Source organism: Ursus maritimus, unplaced genomic scaffold (genome assembly GCF_017311325.1).
Source record: "Ursus maritimus isolate PB19 unplaced genomic scaffold, ASM1731132v1 scaffold_24, whole genome shotgun sequence".
NCBI lineage: Eukaryota > Metazoa > Chordata > Mammalia > Carnivora > Ursidae > Ursus > Ursus maritimus.
Window position 1 is genome coordinate 38,866,404 of NW_024424897.1, and position 14,870 is coordinate 38,881,273.

A 14,870-nucleotide genomic window follows, 5' to 3' on the forward strand; every position below is an offset into this window, starting at 1 on the left:
GACGGGGAAGAGAGCCATTTTGGCTAAAAAGGGCTGCTGTACTGACGCCACATGCAGAAACAAGTTTTCATTGCCTCGTGGTCTTTATATATTCTGTTTATACGTGAGCTCTAGGTTCCCCTCGCAAGCTGCTCACATGTCACGTTTCCCTTACATATCCTGGTTTTCCTTGACTCGTCAGTTCCTCTTTGCGGTCCCTTGGTGACCTCCTCATGCGTCCCATGCAAACAAGTCTATCCTTACGGTGCAGCAGGTTGAGAAAAGGAGCACATCACGAGCACGTGATGCAAGTTTAGGAGTCTGCATAAAGAAACCCCTAAAATAACAGAATAAAAGAGGGTATTGCACCAGTTTTTCCGAGAAATCAGTGGCACAGGTGGGGATTTAAGAGAAAATACAAGAAACCTGAGAGAGTCTGGAGCCCCCATACTGTGGGCTTTGAATTAGAGGTGGAAAATCTTGGTCCCGGGAGGCCAGAAACAGGGAGGGAGCTTAGTACCAATAACCTAAGAATTGGACTGGCTATGGAAATAGCTGCAGTAACTATCAACCAGAACACAACGGTGGGGTGTCCAAGGAGTTTGCTGAAGAAAGCAGTGCGAGTATTTTGGGGTCTTGGAGATTTTAGCAGCAGAAGGGGGTTTGTGCTGGAAATATTGTAGAAGAAAGAGTAAGTTGTGGTGGTGGAGGTCTCGTATAGGGGAGGACCCAAGCATGAACTGAAGATTATACCAAATTTCTTTTTACTTGAGAGATTGAGAAGTACAGGAATCTGGGTAAAGGATCCTGAAGAAAGAGTGTAAGGATCTCTGACTTCACCGTGCTTGGGGAAAGCCGGCACGGAGATGTTTATATATTGTCTGATTGATTTCTGAGCACTGAAGAAATTTAAAGATTCATACACTATTAGTCATCTGTCTTCCCCTTCCCCCAGGACTACATCTAATTTTGGGGGAATTTACCTAGCACCTGGGGAGAGGGGCCGCACAGCTTGTGTGTAAGTCAGTTTGTGAATCCAACGTGACGGTACAGTAGTGGCGGGAGGTGTCATCTGTGTAAAGCCAGGTTTCGTTCGAGCACTGTAGATGTGATGGCTTTTGGTTCTGCCTCATCTTGCTTTCTTTCCACATCCTTCAGATATTTCCACAGAGACATGTGCATTTTGGCTTTCCTCCCTTCATGACCATGAAGGTGAAACAGGACTCTGCCTCCGAGTCAGCACACACCCCGGTGCACACCAGGAGCCGCTGGACCGTGGAGGCGAATGACCAGCGTGACTCCTGGCGCCACCTGTTGCTGGCAGGCTGAACTGACGTGCTTTGTCTGCCTGATTTTGTGCAGGACACCCAAGATTCCCCCACCCCCGTTGGTAGTTTCTAAGTAGAGGATTTTATACAAGTTCAAAGCCACATACCAGTGACTCAGCCGGCCAGCAACACTTGTCTTTTCCTTTCTCTGTTGCGAAGGTGTGGCGAGGCACGCTGGCCCGCATGCGGTACAAGAGGACCAAGGCAGCTCTGACGATTATCCGATACTACCGGCATTACAAAGTGAAATCGTACATTCATGAGGTTGCCAGGCGCTTCCACGGCGTCAAGACCATGAAGGACCACGGGAAGCACGTGAAGTGGCCAACCCCACCTAAAGTTCTCCGCCGTTTCGAGGAGGCCTTACAGGCCATTTTTAATAGGTAAGAAGGAGCCCGTTGGTATATGCCGCGTCCGTTCTCGGGAGCACACTTAATGTATAAAGCCCCACATCTGAGGCTGTGATATTGGCGCGGCTGTCTGCCCCTGGGACTGTCACTTCAGGTCTGTAGATTTCACTCTCAGGGGGCATCTGTTTACTTCTCAGAACAACGGGACCGTGCATTTAGTCTTCCGTAGCGGAGGGCAGCTGTGCGCCCCAAAGCCCGGATCACGCCACAGTTAAGAGACGCTATGAGCCTGCCGTCTCTATCTTTTATTAGCAAATAATAACTATTTATTAAAATCACCACACATAGCTCAAACTGGGAAGTGTGTTAATCCTTTCAGAGCAACGCTTCTCTATCCTGGTTATGAAACCTACCGAGGAGTTTATGAAACATACCGATGCCCATGTCCTGCCTCCGGGAAGTCCTCTTAGAACCAGGAAGCGGGGCGCAAACAAAAGTCCTTTCCAAAGTTTCCCAGATGATTTTTTTTTTAAGATTTATTTATTTTAGAGAGGGAGAGAGAGAGCACGAGCAGGAGGGGCAGAGGGAGAGGGAGAGGATCTCAAGCAGACTCCACACTGAGCATGGAGCCCTGCGCGGGGCTCGATCTCACGACCCTGAGATCAGGACCTGAAGCTGTAACCAAGAGCTGGATGCTTAACTGACTGTGCCACCCAGGCCCGCCGCCCAGATGATTTTAAAGTGTGAGAGGGAAAGCAACCGTTTTAGAGCCACCTTTATTTTTTTAACATAAATCAACACCCATGTAAAATCTGGTATCTTTCCAGCTGATCTTCGTTTTTTATAAACTGCCCCAAATCTGAGTTTGTAGTTATTCACAGCCCTTACCCCTCATCATTCGTGCTTGTTTGTCGCTGGTGTGCTCCAGATACATTTAGCCGTGCTTAGATGCAGCCACCTAGTCACATAAACTAAGCTAACGGTTCTCAGCTGTGGCCGTTTGGCACTGTGGTATTCCACAAAGAGCACTATGAAATAACCAGCATACCGAATAGAAAAGAACTAATTTATAATTCTGGGCTAAATCAGATTTCCTCTGCCTTGAGAGCTAGCTCTGTATAGTTGGTGGCAGATATCAAAAGATAAATAAAAATGCACAGGAAGAAAATTCTTTAATATATATCCCATTTGCTTTTTGTAAAAAAAAGAAAGAAAAAGAGAAAGAAAGAAAGAAAGAAAAAGAAACGATATCTCATAAAAAGAAGAGCTCAGTAAGGAATTATTGAAAGCAAAATTCCCTCAGTTCTCAGGTCTAATACTATAAACGTCCATTGTCAACCCTGGCCGGCTTTTAATGCACACGTAAGTATACTTCATGAGCGGTATAATCTGTAACCTGAATTTTGACTCAGTTTAAAAAGTAATTAAGCGATGCATGAATACATGTGGTTATTGTGGGTTTTTTTTTTAAAGTGAAATAATACAGAAATATATAAGATACAAAGTTGAACTCCTGCACACCTCCTCTTGTCTCCCCCATTTTCTTTCCTTCCCCTGAGATGATCACTCATTAACAGTGTGTATCCTTCTGTGTCTCTGTGCATTTACGAGCACACGCCCACATGTAAGAGACAGCATGGGGTAGTGGTTAAGAAGGCAGATCCTGGAGCCTGGGTTTCTGTTCTGTCTCTGCTACTGCCTGGTTGTATAACCTTGGGCGAAGTAGAGCATCTCTCTGTGCCTCAGTTACCATATCCGTAAAAGCACCGTAACAGTAGCACCTGCCCATAGGGCTGTTGAAAGATTATGGGTAAATATATATACAAAGCATTTCAGACAGTACCTGACACATAGTAAACGCTATAGACATGTTTGCTCCTACTAAGAGTGGGTCTGCATACAGTCCCATATCATTAGGGCTCTTTTTCCTCTCTTTTTCACACAGCAGGGTTATAGAATGACTCAAAAATGTTTTGCAGATTGGAGACCTGTCCATGACAATAAAGATCCGTGTAGTACTTCTAGTGGCCACAAGGAATTATTGATTTTTTTTTTAAGATTTTTTATTTATTTATTCGACAGAGATAGAAACAGCCAGCGAGAGAGGGAACACAAGCAGGGGGAGTGGGAGAGGAAGAAGCAGGCTCATAGCAGAGGAGCCTGACGTGGGGCTCGATCCCATAACGCCGGGATCACGCCCTGAGCCGAAGGCAGACGCTTAACCGCTGTGCCACCCAGGCGCCCCAGGAATTATTGATTTTGTTCGTGTTGCACCGTGGCCTGTACAGTTCTTCTTTTTAGATTTTGATGGTTTTATAGGTGGCCTAGAATTGATTAATTTTTGCAAAATTCAGTTTATTCATCCAGGAAATATTTACTCAAGGCCAGCTGTGTCGTGGGCACAGGCCTAGGTTCCAGGGATATGGTGACAGAGAAGAAAGATGGGGAAGACAGGCCCAGCCTTCTCCCAGCTTCGGGTTAACGAGCGTTTTGAGAATAATGCATCTGCTCTGCTGGCTGTGCCCGCGCGCGCACACACCCTGAGTGAATCCTGCCGGTCGTGTTAGCCTCATCCAGAGGCAAACTGTTTCTGTTACGGGCCAGGTAATAAAGATCATAGGCTTTATGGCTACATATGGTCTTGGTCACATACTTTGCTTTGTTTTGCTCTGGTTTTGTCAAACATGTAAAAAACTATTCTTAGCTCGTGAGCAGCACAAAACCAGGCCATGGGCTGAATTTGGCACAGACCGTGGTTTACCAACCCCTGATACAGTCACTGTATCCTACTTAATTTATTCGTAACTTTTTTGATCTGTGGACTACTGAGAAAAATGCATTAAAGGACTCCACTGTGCTTGTGGGCTTTTGGGTTTTTTGGGGTTTTTTTTTGTTTTTTCTAAAATCTCAATGTTAATCATGGTTAAGCTCGCACCTGTTCCTCACGGTAATTCTTTTTCACTCTGGGAAGGTGGGGAGCCTTCCTCAGGCTCAGCTTTGTCCCCCATCTTCATGTTGTGGCTGGCGATTTTTAGGCTGCCATAAAAATGGTGTTGGGGGCTACCGATCTTTATAGATGGCGGTTTCCTTGAGCAGGGTGAGGGGACTATGCGGCTCTCTTCGTGGGTGTATAGGTCAGGTCCCAGATGCCCTGTGTGCCTCTGAGCTCTGGAGGCAGTCAGGTATGGATCTTGTCGTGGGCCACGGTGGGCAGGAAAGAAGGGACAGGCAGACTGGGCACTCGGGCTGAAAACAGACCAGCAGACAGAGCAATGACTGTCCCCACCCACCCACTGAGAGTAAAATTTGGGACCCAAGGGCTCATTGGGGCAGTTGCTCAGCAAGCCACTTAGTGTTGTGGGATGTGCCTGTCACCAGTGACCGTGACAACGACCACCAACTGCTCCCAGCCTGTCATTCTTCCAGCATCTTCTGGAATGACCTTAGGACAGTCTGTCCCATTGCAGTGTCAGTTGGCCACAGAAGGCAGAGAGGAGGATTTTGCCGTTAGGCTGAGCCTTTCTTTTTTCCACAGCCATTGTTTTTGTATCCCGCTACCTCTGACGCTCTCCCCCACGGCAGGGGCCCCCATCTCACCATGGGCACCTCTCCCACGGTGAGATCCTTCCCCGCTTGCCCTGGCCACGAGCTTCAGCTGCCTCGGGCCCAAGCAGTCTCCCAGCCGTTTCTGCCGAAGGGGTTCCTCTCCTTCCACTGAGTGGCCTGCTCAGCACTGAGCCACTCCTCTGGCGGCGTGGTCCAGTCTGCTTCGAATCTCCAAGAAAGTCTTCCCGTCTTGCAGTTCACCAACATCTCTTCCTGGCGAGCACACTCTTGCCCAAATGCCCGTGCGTCTCCCTCGCTTCCTGAAGGTCTCTGCTCGTACATCCTGAGCAGTGGTGGTCCCCAAGACCTCCCCGTATGAATAACACCTACCGCCTGTTCCTGCCCGCCACCGCACTCCTCTCCTTTCCTCGCCTGATTTTCTCCATAGCTCTGAGCACATCACACATACTTAGTCTGTCCTCTGTCCCTGCTTCTAGAAGGTAAGCACTTCGCAGGAAGGACCTTGATCCATTTGCTTACGGCTGGGTCTCCACTGCATAGAACAGCATCTGGAGTTTAGCAAGTGCCTGGAAAGTGCTCAGTAAGGGCCTTAGTATTGAATGAAGAATGAATCTAAACTTTCTAGGCCCTGACTGTAAATGTTATGAGAAAACCCACATATCACGAAGTTGTAGTTGCTTTCAAAACACAAATGAAAAAGCAAGTTACACAAAAATCTTTGTCTACAAGACTGTGTGTATTTTAACAAGTTCTGTGTATATTTTGGAGACCTTTCTTTTCTTTCTTTTCTTTTCTTTTTTTTAGGGTAGCCTGCAAGTACTTTGATTTAAATTCTGCCTAGTGGCCGCTCCGTTATTTGGGGTCACGAATAGGATTGGGTTTCCGAGTCCTCATACATTTCATTTATTCATTTATAGATGGAGAGCATCCCAGCTCATCAAGAGCCTGCCCGCTTCCGACCTGCCCCAGGTCAGGGCCAAGGTTGCAGCCATGGAAATGTTGAAAGGTCAAAGGGCTGACCTTGGACTCCAGAGAGCCTGGGAGGGCAACTATCTTGCTTCGGTATGTGCGGGAGAACAAAGTGGAATCTACTCCTGCTCCCTTTTACAAAGAAAGTGAAGAATTGTTCTCCAAAACTTGGCGGAAAGAATGAGACACCTACGGAAACTAAACTTCTATGGGCGATATTAAACTAAAAGATTTGGTTGCTTCTAACCGTGCAAAGTCTGATGTTTCCCCTGCTTTAGAAAGGGCTGCCTGCCGCCCTGCGCCATATATACTAGACATACTCCAAAACCTAATTTTTGAGCATTTGAACCTTCCCTCGCCTAATTCAGCAGCTATTTTTAATTACCACCTTTATATTAATTATCCCCAGAGCTACATTTCATCCTCCCTCCATTCCTTATTTTAAAAATTGTATAGGCCCTTCAGTGGTGTAACACCCTGGTAGCAGCCCGCCATCTGGGATAGGAGATCAAAGCACGTGGGTGAATCTGAGCAGGATTGTAAAGCCAGGCCACGAAAAGATTGCCTTTTCATCCAAAATGCTAAGCAGACTCATTTCATCATGTTTCCTTTTTCTTTCAGAAGCCAGACACACCTCAGACCTCGGGCACTTTTGTCCCCGTCGCGAACGAACTGAAGCGGAAGGACAAATACATGAACATCCTCTTTTCCTGTCATGTCCGTAAGGTGAGACAGGCGGGGACAGACCTCCAGGGGAAGAAAACAGTGGATTCAGAGGCCCTTAACGTAGCCGTGACGGCAGTAAAACATGACCGTGACAGCAGCTACAGCCCCAGCTCCACCGTCACTCAGCGCCACCTGCCCGTGCTGGGGCGGGGGTGCGGTGGCTGAGGTGACTACGGCCTCAGGAGTGGAGATTAGTGGCTTGAGCGGGGACCTCCCTGAGATCCGGGGTTTGTGTTTTACCGCCCGCGTATCTTTCCCAGCACGTGCTGCTCTGCCTCGTAGTTCGGGTCATTCAGTACTCCTCGTGCATGTTTCCTTACTATTTTAAGGGCGGGGAGGGAGGGAGGGAGGGAGAGCATAGTCTAGAAAAGGGAGGACAGAGAATTTGGGTGGCGGGGAAGGGGGAGTTACACATGCTGTGAATCTGGTTGTTTATCTGAGGCAAGATGTGTGTGTGGACAGTTACTTGCCTGCAGATAATGTCCACGGGGCAAGTGAAGTGTGGAAGTGGAGAGAGGAAGGCAGGGGACATGGTTGGTTTTTCAAAACTTTCAAATACTTCTTTTCACAAAATAGAGAAGAAATTGCAATAATTAATTTTTAAAAAGCGTTTTGGAAAAATTTAGCAAATAAATTTCAAATATTAATGAAATGGGTGAATTTAAGAAAAATATTCCTGGGATGCCTGGATGGCTCCGTTGGTTAAGCATCTGACTCTTGATTTCGGCTCAGGTCATGATCTCAGGGTCCTGGGATCGAGCCCCACATGGGGCTCCACACTCAGCAGGGAGTCTGCTTGGGATTCTCTCTCTCCCTCTCCCTTTGCCCCTCCTGCTCCTGCTCTCTCTCTCTCTAAGATAAATACATAAATATTAAAAAAAGAAAAAAGGAAAAATATTTCCTAGATTGACCCCAGAAAAAATATTGACATATATATGCCAGTATTCAAAGGACGAATGAAGAAAATGATCAAAGAATTACCTCATAACAAAAGCCCATGTTTGGGTGATTTTAGAGTTGTTTTGTTTCAAATCTTGAACAAGTACACAATTGCAGGATTATTCAGATCAAAATAATGAAATATTATTTTTCCACTATAAATTTGGCACACTTTAAAATATTGATAGCCAGTGTTTGCACGAATTTAAGGAAACACTATTGATAAGATACAGTCCTTCTGAGTGAATAGTTTGGTAATAGCTATCAAAATTTTAAATGCCCAGACCACTTAGTCTAGGAATTACACAACTCAGGATTTATCCTACAATATATTCACACATACATCCAAAGATATAGTTTTGTATGTTGTAATGGCCAAAAGACTAGAAAAAATATGCATTAATATATGATGAGATTAATAAATAATTGTGTTTGAACAACAGAATACAATGTAGCTATAAAATGAACCAACAGAGGATGTGTTAAAAAAAAAAAAAAAAACCTAGAAGGACAAAATCTGTGAAACAATGGTTTTTTAGTCACTGCACATCAAGATATGAGAAACAGACAAGTGAGCCCTACAGTCAGCTGGTTTACCTCCTCGAGAAACTTTCTCGTCTGTGGCATGAGTAGGGGAGCCCAGGTGGAGCTTACTGGACTCCCTTACTGAAACAAGAGAGCTGAACCTGGAGACACCAGGGCAGCTAGAGTTTGCGGAGCAGAGTGCCAGAGAAGAGCAAGCTGCACAGAGAGAGCTCTAGATAGCTTCAGGGGGTCCGTGGCAGGTATTCGCCTGAGCACCGCTCAGCATGTGAGGAAACTACCCAAGGCTAGAGCAAGAACCACCCCAAAGGGTAAGCGGCAACAATGGCCACTACTCACAAAAGGTTGCAGACAGTACCTGCTCCCACCAGCCATTGGAAGACCTTGTGATTCATGGGATACCGAGTAGAGTACAGACAGGAATCTTGGCCTTGGTCATAGGGAGGAATTAGCCCTTGACTAAACACTGCCCTAATCCCACCCAACAAATCTTGAAAACATGACCCAAAAGAATCAGACTGTTTCCAGGTAACCTGACAGTGTCCCAGAACAAAGCTCAAAAATATTCCTAAGAATTCAAACTCTCCAGCACCCAAAAGATAAGATTCAGAATGTGTGACATTGGATGCAAAATTACCAGGCCTACAAAACAGCAAGAGACTCTAACCTATATTGAGAAGAAAAGTCAGTCACTCAGAATGATCCAGGACTGACATAGATGACAGAATTAAAAGACAAGGTCATTAAAATAATTGTTATGCATATGTTATGGATAGAGATGGAAAACACGGTGTCTGAGATTTTTTTTTAATATACTTGAAATTAAAAGCAGTTTAGACGTTGCAGAAGAAAGATTAGTAAACTCGAAGAAAGAGCAATAAAACTACCTCGAATAAAGCACAAAGAGCAAAGAGGGGAAAGATGCCACCACCCGAAAAAAAAGAAGAATGAAATATCAGGACCCTATGAGCCAACGTCAAGTGGCCTAATACATGGGCACATGGAGTCCTGAGAGGAGGGAAGAGAAGGGAAATATTCAAAATATTTGAAAAAAATAATGGCTGAAATCTTTCCAAATTAGATGAAAACTGCGAACTCTTAGACCCAAGAAATTCAACAAACCTCAAACACAAGAGACATGAAGAAAACTGTACCAAAGCACCACATGATCAGATCACTTAAGTGCAGCAGTAAAGAGAAAAAACACACAGGAGAAAGATGAGAACGCATCAGATGTCAGAAACAGGGCAAGCAAGAAGACAGAGGAGCTACAGCTTTAAAACTTCATTTACTGAAAGAAAAAACAGCTGTCAACCTAGAATTCTGCACCCAGCAAATATAGCTTTTAAAAATCAAAGTGAAACAAAGACTTCTTTGGGCATATCCAAAAATACACACTACAAGAAATGCTAGAGAATGGCCTTCAGACAGAAGGAAAGTGATTCCAGATGGTGCTGTGGGCATACACCAACGAATGAGGAGAAAGGGGAATGGTGGCCTCATGTGTAAATACATAATATTTTTCTTATTATTTAAATCTCTCGAAAAGATAATTGAGTATACACCAACACTCATAGCAGCATTCACAGTAGTTAAAGGTGGAAACAGCCCAAATGTCCGTGGACAGATGCATAAGGAAAATGTGTATCCAGGGCACCTGGGCGGCTCAGTCGGTGAAAGCATCCAATTCTTGATTTCGGCTTGGATTGTGAGCTTGGGGTCATGAGACAGAGCTCCCCGACAGGCTCCATACTGGGTGTGGAGCCTGCTTGGGATTCTCTAAAAAAAAGAAAGGATACATGTATCCAGGCAGCGGGATACTATTCAGCATAAAGAGGAAGGAAATACATGCCTGCAGCAGCATGGATGACCTTGAAAATATTATCTAGGTGAATAAGACACAAAAAGACAAATACTGTATGATTCCACTTACGTGAAGTACTACATTAGTCACGTTAATAGAGAAAGAAAGTAGAGTGTTGGTGACCAGGGGCAGGAGTATTCAAACATTCTAAGGAAGAAGAGATCACCTCAATGTAATATAGACTTTTAACAAAATAGAGTAGCTTTAAAAAAAAGAAATCAGAATGAAGTAGGAAAGATTGCTGGCAGTTGGGTGGTGAACCAAGTGGAGTCTAATTCTGAACTCGTAGATCCAGAAACTCTTTTATAAGCGGACCTGGAGTTGATCAGATCGTCAAGGGTGGCTTTTGCAGGCCAGAATCAGACATAAAACAGTGAATGTCAATTTGTGAATTTCACAAAGGAATATACCATGCTAGTGAATTCTCATACCTACTCTCTCGGGTACTCCCTTTCTAGTACCAAGCTATTTGAGAAGTCAAATTAGTAATCAGAACAATCGAAGAGTGTTGACTGGTTTTGAGAATTATGTCATCTGCTTTGGAAAAGCCTGGTGTCTCTGATTCTGTCTTCCCACTGATGACAATTTGATGTCTGACAGCGTGTCTCTCCCTGGATCCTGCTGGATAAACGCTGAAAATTCTTAGTCATGCTCCTTTTTTTTTTAAATTCAATAAAAAATAATATTTTTTCACACTATAGCTTAGATTATTTTTTGAGTATAGTTGACACACAATATTACATTAATTTGAAGTACAATATAATGACTCAACAATTCTAAACAACATGCTCTAGGCTCACCAACTGTAGCTACCGCCTGTCACCGTACCACTCTATTACACTCTCATTGACCGTATTTCCTGCATCGTCCCTTTTATTCCCGTGACTTCTTCATTCCGTAACTGGACGCCTGTTTCTCCCACACCCCTTTACTCATTTTGCCCACCCCTCTTACCCCCCTTCCCTCTGGCAACCATCAGTTTGGGTTTGTTCTCTGTATTTACAGGACCGATTCTGCTTTTTGTTTATTCATTTGTTGTTTTCTAAATTGCACATATGAGTGAAATCATATGGTGTTTGTCTTTCTCAGTCTGACTTATTTCACTTCGCATAATGCCCTCTAGGTTCATCCATGTTGTTGCAAATGGCAAAATCTCATTCTTTTTATGGCTCCGTGATATTCTGTGTGTGTGAGTATATATACACCACATCTTCCTTATCTGTTTATCTATTGATGGACACTTAGATTGCTTCCATATTTTGACTCTTGTAAATAATACTACAGTAAACACAGAGGTGCAGATACCTTTTTAAATTAATATTCTCATTTCCTTTGGGTAAACACCCAGTAGTGGAATTACTGAATCATATGGTATTTCTGTTTTTAATTTTTTGAGGAACCACCATATTGTTTTCCACAGTGGCTGCACCAGTTTGCATTCCCACCAACAGTGCATGAGGGTTTCTTTTTCTCCACATCTCACCGATATTTGTTTTTTCTTGTCTTTGATTCTAACCATTCTGACAGGTGTAAGGTGGTAGCTCATTGTGGTTCTGACTTGCATTTCCCTGATGATGAGTGAAGTCGAGCATCTTCTCGTGTGTCTGTTGCCCATCTGCACATCTTTGGGAAAATGTCTGTTTGGGTCCTCTATCCGTTTTTCAGTCAGATTGTCTGGGGTTTTTCGTGTTGAGTTTAGATAATGTCTTTTATAGAAATTTTTCAATCCCAGGGATGGGCTAGGTAAACTTGATGTGATTTCAGTAAAGCCCTCTTCTTTATGCTTTGATTCTTTTTAAAATAACCACTTTCCATTAACTACAGTTATAAAATGTCCTTTAAGGGGGGAGACTTATGCAAATAGCTACTCTCACCCATAATGTGTTTTCTGTTGGTCTGACTCTTCGGGGGAGCTTTATCTCTGACCCCCTGTGGTCTTGCCTAAAGCTATAAATAGATCACCAGAAGGATTTGGGCAAGACCCAGGTGACAGGGAGTTCTCTTTGGAGGATTTTAGCGTGGGTCATAGAAGAAATAAGACGAGATCTCATCTAACACTGAGTCTGTGATCCAATTTTTTTATTACTTTATGAATTTATGAGAAAGAAAAACAGTGTTTCTCTGCCATAATTATTTTAATTAAGTTTGGATTTACAAATTTATGTATGTATGGTAAAATTTTTTCTTTGCCACTTTGATTCTGCTGTTATGCAACTCAAAGCTCTTTCTTTGGTACATGATGTCCTTCCCACTCACTCGATCTGTTTTAAGGATGATTTGAGTTGCTAAAACACAAGGTAAAGATGTCTGACCTGTTCTCATTAGAAATTACATTTTTATATAAAAAGGAATGTAATATTTCTAAACAGCCCTTCAGTAAAATTGCTGCTTTGAGGTTTTTGCCTTTTGGTTTCCAAGTTAACTCGTGGACACATCACAAAAAGGGAAGTACTGTCCACTTTACCACCATGGCTGGCCTCTTGTTTTTGACTCTTGTGTGACCCCGTGAAATTATGTAACGTGCTTTTCTTTTTTCATGCTCTCGTTCAACACACCTGTATTTCTGACGTGATTTTGCAGGCATGAGGAGCACTGCCTGTACTCATTACTCACGGTCCACTTTTAGATGCTCTCTAGTCTCCCTGCTCTAACACGGGTACACATGATTGGTGTCCTCCACCATGCTTTCACAAACCCGGGTCCTGTTGAATTCTATATTCTGTATTCATGTGTTTTTAAAAAGGATTCCTTGTGTCTTCTGTGGGAAATGCTGGGTGAAGCAGTCAAATATGCCCTTTAAGTGCAGAATTCTCCTAGCCTTTCATGTGTTCATGGGTTACCAATATCCTCAGGGAGGCTGTGGTTTGCAGGGTTCCTCCAACCAACCCAACTTGGAACCCTTTCTTTCACAAAGCATCCCGTGAGGGTGGTGGTGTGCAGAACAACTTAGAAAAATGCAAACGTAGGAGCTCTACAGTCACCTTGTTTCAAGCCTTCTGACAAGGGCCAAATCCCTTTTATGGCAAAAATCGTTGCTATGTGAGGGTAAATAATTACTACGGAGAGTAGCCGTCAGTTTACCACATAGACTCTACTTTACTCTTAATTACAGATACCTTTTTTGTCAAGCTGAAGACTGAAAAATACGCGTTGGTTATAAAAGCAGTGTTTGGCAGATTGATGGATTTCTAAAACCATGAGGCAGCAGCGGGGAGAAGATAGTTGAAAACCTAAATGTTAGTTTGCTCCCCTTTCTACAGCAGTGTACCCTGCTGTGTCCTGTCTTACCTCTCCTCATGGAGTTGGCCGTGTAGCCTCCCGGAGGTAACAGGGTGTTCACGTTAGTCTCTACCTTCTTCGTTTGCATCTTGAAAATATGATCTGGGGAGCGGGGATGGGGGATATATTATCACAGGTGTGCCTTCTGTTTTGCTTAGGGGAGGGGTTTTTCTTTTTTTTTTTTTTTTTAAAGATTTTATTTATTTATTTGACAGAGATAGAGACAGCCAGAGAGAGAGGGAACACAAGCAGGGGGAGTGGGAGAGGAAGAAGCAGGCTCATAGCGGAGGAGCCTGATGTGGGGCTCGATCCCAGAACGCCGGGATCACGCCCTGAGCCGAAGGCAGACGCTTAACCGCTGTGCCACCTAGGCGCCCCGTGGGGAGGGGTTTTTCTGTTCTTCGTTGTTTTGCTTTGCTTTTGCTTCTAGTCACCGAGAAACAGGACTTTAGAGTTGTTCAGAAATTTTTTTGTGCTCAGTTTTGAGATAAATATTACCCAAATCTAAGATTGAAGCATCCCAATTAGCATGTAATTAATTTCTTCTTTATAAAATGTCCTGTGGTTAATTCTGCCTGTTAGGGAAAGATTTACCTGCAAATTGGGCGTTCTCTGACTCTCTCATGGAGTAGCACCCTGCAGAATCACACATATATTTTCTCCCAGTCCCGTTACCCAGATTTATTTTCTTTGTATTTATCTTTATATGAAATTGTTTTCACGTGTTAGTTTCCTACCTAGCTCAACCCCATCTACTTGTCTTGGATTCTCATAACCAACAGTTTCATATCATTCCTTGAATATCAGCAGCGGCTTATGCAGGGCTTGAAAATGCACATTGCCATTTTGAAAAAAAAATTATCAAATTATTCAATTTAAGGAAATGCTTACCAGTGTAATTTTTTTTCTAATTGCAGCAATGTGCTGGATTTAAAAATGTCAGGAAAGATAAATCCAATCACATTTTTAGATGTCTGATTATAGAAAGACCCCTTTTCTCAATGAAAGTATGAATCTAAAGATTTTATACGGATAGTACGACCAAGTAATACAGTGTTGCAAGTACAGACACAAAGTTTTCTCCTAGCTCCACTCAGGACAGTTCCTCTGGCCTGTCAGCATCCTGTGTACAGAGTATTGTAGTGATGGCTGCCGGCAAAGGTCTCGACCTCCAGAAATATAGACTCTGAAGGAAAGTATTAACTCATGGAAAAGACTCTTTATGGGATAAAAGAAAATGTACAAGTAAATCTCAACAATTACAACCAGAAGAATAAATAATTCCAGATGAGCAATCCATGTGTTGTTGCTTTTTTTTTTTTTTTT

General features: G+C 43.6%; 1 protein-coding gene across 1 annotated transcript in view; it reads left to right on the top strand.

Moving 5' to 3' along the window:
• Positions 1 to 14,870, top strand: part of MYO1D (myosin ID) — a 247,767-nt gene that overhangs the window by 95,154 nt on the left and 137,743 nt on the right. The window contains exons 17-19 of the mRNA XM_040639835.1: positions 1,467 to 1,690; positions 6,142 to 6,286; positions 6,815 to 6,919. Of these exons, the coding sequence (XP_040495769.1) occupies positions 1,467 to 1,690; positions 6,142 to 6,286; positions 6,815 to 6,919 (474 nt within the window). The remainder of the gene's footprint in view (positions 1 to 1,466; positions 1,691 to 6,141; positions 6,287 to 6,814; positions 6,920 to 14,870) is intronic.